This window comes from Sorex araneus, chromosome 5, assembly GCF_027595985.1.
Source record: "Sorex araneus isolate mSorAra2 chromosome 5, mSorAra2.pri, whole genome shotgun sequence".
Taxonomy (NCBI): domain Eukaryota; kingdom Metazoa; phylum Chordata; class Mammalia; order Eulipotyphla; family Soricidae; genus Sorex; species Sorex araneus.
The window spans coordinates 99,511,759-99,517,758 of record NC_073306.1 but is presented as its reverse complement, the minus strand read 5'-3'; the positions used below and the strand labels follow the sequence as shown (position 1 = coordinate 99,517,758).

The window sequence follows — 6,000 nt, the reverse complement described above, 5'->3', positions numbered from 1 at the left end:
TGTGTGATTGTAACCCAAACACGAAAGCTTGTATCTCATGGTGATTCAATAATAATGAAAAAAGAGCATCCTATAGAACACAAACTGCTGACAAGAGGATACTCTTATGGGTGTGAGTATGACTTTGCCCCAGCCTTTTTTGTGGAAGGCTCTCAAAGTCTTCTACATGATACCTGTGACTTGAGTGGAGAAAAACTTCACCTGTCACTCTGTTCTTTGTGGGCAAAGGCTAGCTAGTACTTTGGACTGAGTTTGTCAGAAATCTGTGCAAGTAACAATCCACAAGAGTCTCCCCCATTGGTCAGCCACACACAGAGGCCTGGACACCTAGAGAGGAAGACAATTGGACTTTGCTCAGCTGTCCCAAAGTGTGGGTTCAAAGTCTTGCTAGTCCTGGTGCACACCTCGGATAGATGAGTTGAAGCATTCCCTACGCAGACTGAAATAGCACAGGAAGTAACTAAGGCACTTATCCCAGAAATAATCCCCATATCCAAGCTATCCTGAAGTTTGCAAAGTGATAACAGTTCTTTATTCACTGCACAGATAACCCAACAGATGGTCAGTGATGTGGGGATTCAGTATTATTTACATTCTGACTGGAGACCTCAATCATGGGGAAAAGTGGAAAGAGAAAATCAGACCTTAAAGATACAAACCAGAAAGCAGAGAGAAAAAACTTGTCAAAATTGGAGCAGGTTATCCCCCTGGCTTTGTTTCAAATGCACACTCCCTCATCCACTGATTCAGGACTTCACTCCTTCAAAACCCTATATGCACTCACTTATTGCTTGATACAGCAATATTTTGAGTATTTTTACTTCAAAGGCATACACTTTTCTTCATTCCCCCCACACACACACTCTTAAGGTTGATCAACAAACACTCCCTGAACCCTAAATGTCTTATCGGGAACCCCTTTATTCTCTAGGTACTTGGTACTAGTCAAAGCTCACCGAAGTTGGCTTCAAGAACATGCTCTCCTTTGAACATGTATTTTACTTGCTTGCACATATATTTCTTTGCTTATGGTACATTTCCATTCTGAAGAAGCCTGTATTCTCTCTTAAACACACACTTCTTCCTTTCTTTCCCCTCACATCTTTCTAAATGAGTTTTACCAACACTCACCAGAATTACAAACTCTCTCGGGAAAGGGCCATTCTGGCCCTTCTTCTCCACTCACACATCCATCAAGACTCCTGGGATCCAGAGCTGAGTTCTTCACGCTCAGGTTGGGAAGGTGTGTTGGTCCTTCACTTATGGAGGTGGAGGGCTGACTCAGGTGTCTCATCACCAACAGAGACTGAGAAGACAAGAGATACCAGTCCCATCATCTGGAGGGCCAAAAACTTCCCTTCAGAACCTTCAGGTCAGTATATCTAATTTGCTAATTTGCCCCTTCTAATGATCACTTCTTTTTGTATATGTCTTGTAAATGGCTACACCAGAAGCCAGCAAGTTGCTGCCCTTAAGACCTAAGTTTCCTCCTAATAAATCCTATTTGCTTGTACTTTGGAACTTCCAAACTTCAAAGGATCCTGCTCTTTCTGCTGGAACACCATCCACTCCCCTTGGAACAGCCAGACTTCGGTCACAGACCACTAGGTCGTCCATGGAAGATCCTGGCCGGCGGTCCGTGTCATGGAGCGGGTTGGGAGGGTGTTAGGCGGGTGAGATGGGCTTTCACAGGGATGGGCAGGAAGGGAGCAAAGGGGGAACCTGTTAGACTCCTGGGCAGAAGTTGTGTTTACACCTTTCACACCTGGGGCAGACAGAAAAAGACTTTCAACAAATGCACAATGAGAGAACGAGAGAACAGCACGGAACCACATGCCAACCAAGTTAGTGCTGCCCGTGGTTCCAAAGTCCTCTTTGCCGTCCCCAAAAGAGCTGGTCTAGCAACTTGCTGGGTTCTAAGTAAACTTCACCTTTCCCAAGAGAAATAAACATAAGAGGCAGGGATAAGATGGGACTCCCCAAAGCAGGAAGTAGGTAAAAAGTACAAAGGGGAAACATCTCCGCGGTGCTTCCCTCAAACACCGCCCCCTCCCAGCCCCGCCCATGTGTGTGTGTGTGTGTGTGTGTGTGTGTGTGTGTGTGTGTGTGTGTGTCGGGGGGGGGGGGGCGTTGCATTTCACTTTCTAATAAACGCTGGTCTTGCTCGCTTCGGGGTCCCCGCGAAGTCTTTTCCAGGCTCCACACGCACCCAGCGGACTCGCTTGCGGGCGACACTCGGCAGCTGCAGCCGGGAGCGCGGCGCTGGGCTGCGCCCGGGACGGCGGCTGGCGGCGGGCCCGCGGGTCGCGGCGGCTCCCGGTTCCTCCGCCTGCGGCAGAGCCCGATCCGGGCCGCGCACGCTCCGCGTCTCCCCGCGGCCCCGCCGGCGCATGGAGGCCCCGGAGGAGCCCGGGCCGCGCCTCCCGGCCCGGGGTGCCCCTCGCCCGCGCCGCGGGCCCCGCTGCCCGCCGCTGGCCGGCTTCCGAGAGGAGCTCTGGGAACTCCTGGTCCTGGCGGGCCCCGCGGTGAGTTGGGGACTCCGCGCAAGCCGTCGCGGCAGCGTGGGGACCTGGGGACAGTGGCGAGCGGCCCGTGCGGAAGACTGTCGCCCTCGGGGAGCGCGGCCACCGTGCCTCACCGTGCCCCCCAGCGCGCCCGCCGCAAACTGGCCCCGAAGCGCGGGCGCGCGGGCGGTCCGCGCCGCTTCCCCGTCCCGGCTGCTGCTAGCCGCGCGCGCAGGACACTGGTGTGCTTAGGTCGACTTGTTTGAACTAGCGGTTTTGTTAGGAGGGGTGCGGGGTAGTATCAAGAAGTGGAATCGCTGGGTCATTTGGGAATGTTACTTTCTGAAGAAGCTCCTTACTATTTTCCATAATGGTATATACAGTTCACGGAATACCTCCCCGCTCTAAGGAAGAAATGAGATCTTGGATCTTTTCTGCACGTGGAAGGAACTGGAGGGTATCGTGGTCAGTGAAATAACAAATACGTTATGATTTCACTCATCAGTGGTATATAGACAAAACAGCATCAAATGGTAATATAAAGGTGACATTGGGACAATGGAGAGGGGTCTTGCACACTTTTGGTTTGGGGATGTGCAGTAGCATCAATACTAAAAACAGCACCATGTGACCTAAACTATAAGTTAAACATTAAATATTAAAACACATAAATTATGAATTTAGAAATAAAATAAGATCATGCAGGAATCTGATGGCTTAAAAACTAGCTGTTGAGTTTAGGAGCTGAGGTATGTAAACAATGTTTTCGAGTTGTGGAGAAGGAAGATAAATTGTCACAGAAGATAAATTGTCTCCAAAATAATTTCTTTGGAATTACTGATATAATCAGTCTCTGTCTGGGGAAAGCAGGAGGGTTCTCTCCCATATTTCTTCTTTCAAGTTATTTTAGTATTTTTTTTAAAACCCTTTTGGGCTGGAGTAGAGCCCATGCTTTGCATGTGTGAGACCCTGTGAGACCCTGGGTTTGATCACCAGCTTCACGTTCTCTCTCTCTCTTTTACACACACACACACACACACACACACACACATGCACACACGCATGCACGCACAGAGATAGAGAGAGAGAGAGAAAGTTTCTAATTTCCTATTTTGATCTTGGGTTGGTCATCCATCTTTCTCTTTTAAAAGCAATGTGGGTTTTTAAAACCACAAGGGCCACAAGAAATATAATCCAATCAAGTGTTCGTGCCAGAGGGTGGTGTCCAGTGGGCAGGGGTGGAGAGTCATTTCATTGGACAGAAAGGGCCTGGTGTGATTTTAAAGTGTGAATAAACTATTGACACAGGGTAGACTTTCCGCACCTGCGAAGGCTAAGGTGGACCATTGTATGTCCTGGCATGTGGACATTCTGTTCTGCAGGATCCTGTGGGGCACTCGTGGCCCGGGTAGTGTCAGGGACAAAGCCATGGATGTAAGCCCATGAAGCAGGAAGAGTTGCTGAGGTTCTCTTACAAAATATATTGCAAGAACACCTAGATCAAAATCTCACTCCCTTTGACCCTTTTCCTGCTTTGATCTCAGGAGGTGATTCGTGAAACAACTCCATGATTTTGAGTAGTCTTGGAATCTCTTCCAATCTCTGCTTATTCATTTATAAAATGAAAATAATCCTTGCTTTTATCCAACACTCCGTTGCAGAACTGCTGTAAGAATTATTTCTGCAAGGCTGATATCATTCTTTTTTTTCCCTATTTTTTAAAAAAACATTTATTGAATCATCGTGAGAGAGTTACAAGCTTTCATGTTTGGGTTACAATCTCACATTGATCAAACACCCATCCCTCCACCAGTAAGGCTGATATTATTCTAACAGCATGGAAAAAAAACACACCAGCCATCGCAGTGAACTGGTCCTCTGGTGCAGGGATCCTTCTGGTTCCTGGGACAGGCACTACACATGTGTATGCATGTATATGCCTGTGTTTGTTACCAATGAACAAATTCCTAGGAAAATGAAGACAAAAGAAAAGCTCTAAAATTTTACTGAGATTGTTTGGAAGTTTTCTTTCCAGTGTTTGAAAACATTTGTAAGTAACATCTTCCCCCAATGAGGACAGAGTTCATACTTTTAAAATTTCTTGTAAATTTTTTATGTGCCTTTAAGTCTTCATCTTTGTTCCCTTCTGCTGCAAGTTTTCTATTTCACCAACTTCTTTTCCCTGCTCAGGGTCCTGCACTTTGCCCTTCAAGACACCATAACAAGTTAGGGGGTAACCTGACCTGCAGCTCCTGTCTGATTTTTCTCTTTCCCACTCACCATCTCTCCTCCAGGCTTCACATGTTAACAGGGAGGTTTGAATCCTGTTGGGGTTCACCACTCTCTCACCAGCCTTTAAATGAGGCTTCTAAGGAGGGAGGGAATATCTCAGGACACAATGAAAAGATTGTGAGATGAACCACGTGCAACAGAAAAGATTCTATCCAGAGATGTTTTCCATTTGTCCTGCAGAGAGCTTTAGGAAAATGTATTTATGTGAGAGGCAAAGTTAAAATTACCTAGCCTCAGGCACTTCAATCTTTCTCTGTCATTATCACCTCCTCCACAGGCTGGAATGTCAGAAACGGAATCCTGGAGCAGGAGTAACTGCTCCCCACCAGATTGGGCTCTGTGTAGTATTGGCAAGGGTACAAAACACAATAGAATTCTCGGAAAGAGAAAACTTGGGAGAGAGCTGGAAAATTTTTTAGAGTTTTGTAGACAGAAAAAAACTAAAAAGGCCCTGCTATTTGGGAGACGAGGGGTGGCGGTGAAGGAGAGACTGGCTGGCCTCAGTGGAGGACAGGAAGGCCCTGCAAAGTCATGTCCACGCCCTGGAGATGGGGGATTAGTTTGCAGGAAGTGCTTCATGACACTGTAAGATTGAGCAGGAACAAGATGTTCGAGGCAGAAAACTCTCTAGGTGAACTGATAAAGGCCTGGAAGGAAACTGTTGTCCATTTGGGAATGCCGAGGAAGTATTCCGTGCTGGACTGGGAGTGGCATACTCCAGGAATGTCCCTCTCTCCTCCCGATCCTTGCCAAGGCCTGATCATCTCTGCATCCCAATCTGGACCACTGTGGTCTCCAGCTAAATCTCCCCCTTTCAGCTCATGGGCCCAAAGTGCTCTGCCTGAAGCTACTAAAGTCCTCTTCAAATGCACATGAAGCTTGTGACTGTCTTTCCTTGGTCTTGAAGTTCTGTTAAGGCTTGGCCACCTTGATCTTGTTTCATTGTCTCTCGGCACCCCAGCCTTTGTTTGGTGCCTGAACCATGTCCACCACCTTGTAATCTCTTGTTACTCTCTTCCCTCAGTCAAGAATATTCTCTCTGGACAGAAGCCACTTTCACTTGCAGTTCATCATCTGGGTTTCAGCTAAGTGCATTTCCTTCAGGAACAGTCTCTGGTTCCTCTGCTGTACTCTCAGTATATCTTTGTTCTTTGCTGGACTTCTCATCTGTGTCAGCTCTATTGGCACACGAGGATGCGTTTGG

At 47.6% G+C, this 6,000-nt stretch overlaps 1 protein-coding gene across 1 annotated transcript in view; it reads left to right on the top strand.

The window, feature by feature from the left end:
• The first annotated feature begins 2,203 nt into the window (after positions 1 to 2,203).
• Positions 2,204 to 6,000, top strand: part of LOC101539556 (multidrug and toxin extrusion protein 1) — a 38,904-nt gene continuing 35,107 nt past the window's right edge. The window contains exon 1 of the mRNA XM_004621594.2: positions 2,204 to 2,525. Coding sequence (XP_004621651.2) covers positions 2,391 to 2,525 — 135 coding nt within the window. The 5' untranslated portion in view covers positions 2,204 to 2,390. The remainder of the gene's footprint in view (positions 2,526 to 6,000) is intronic.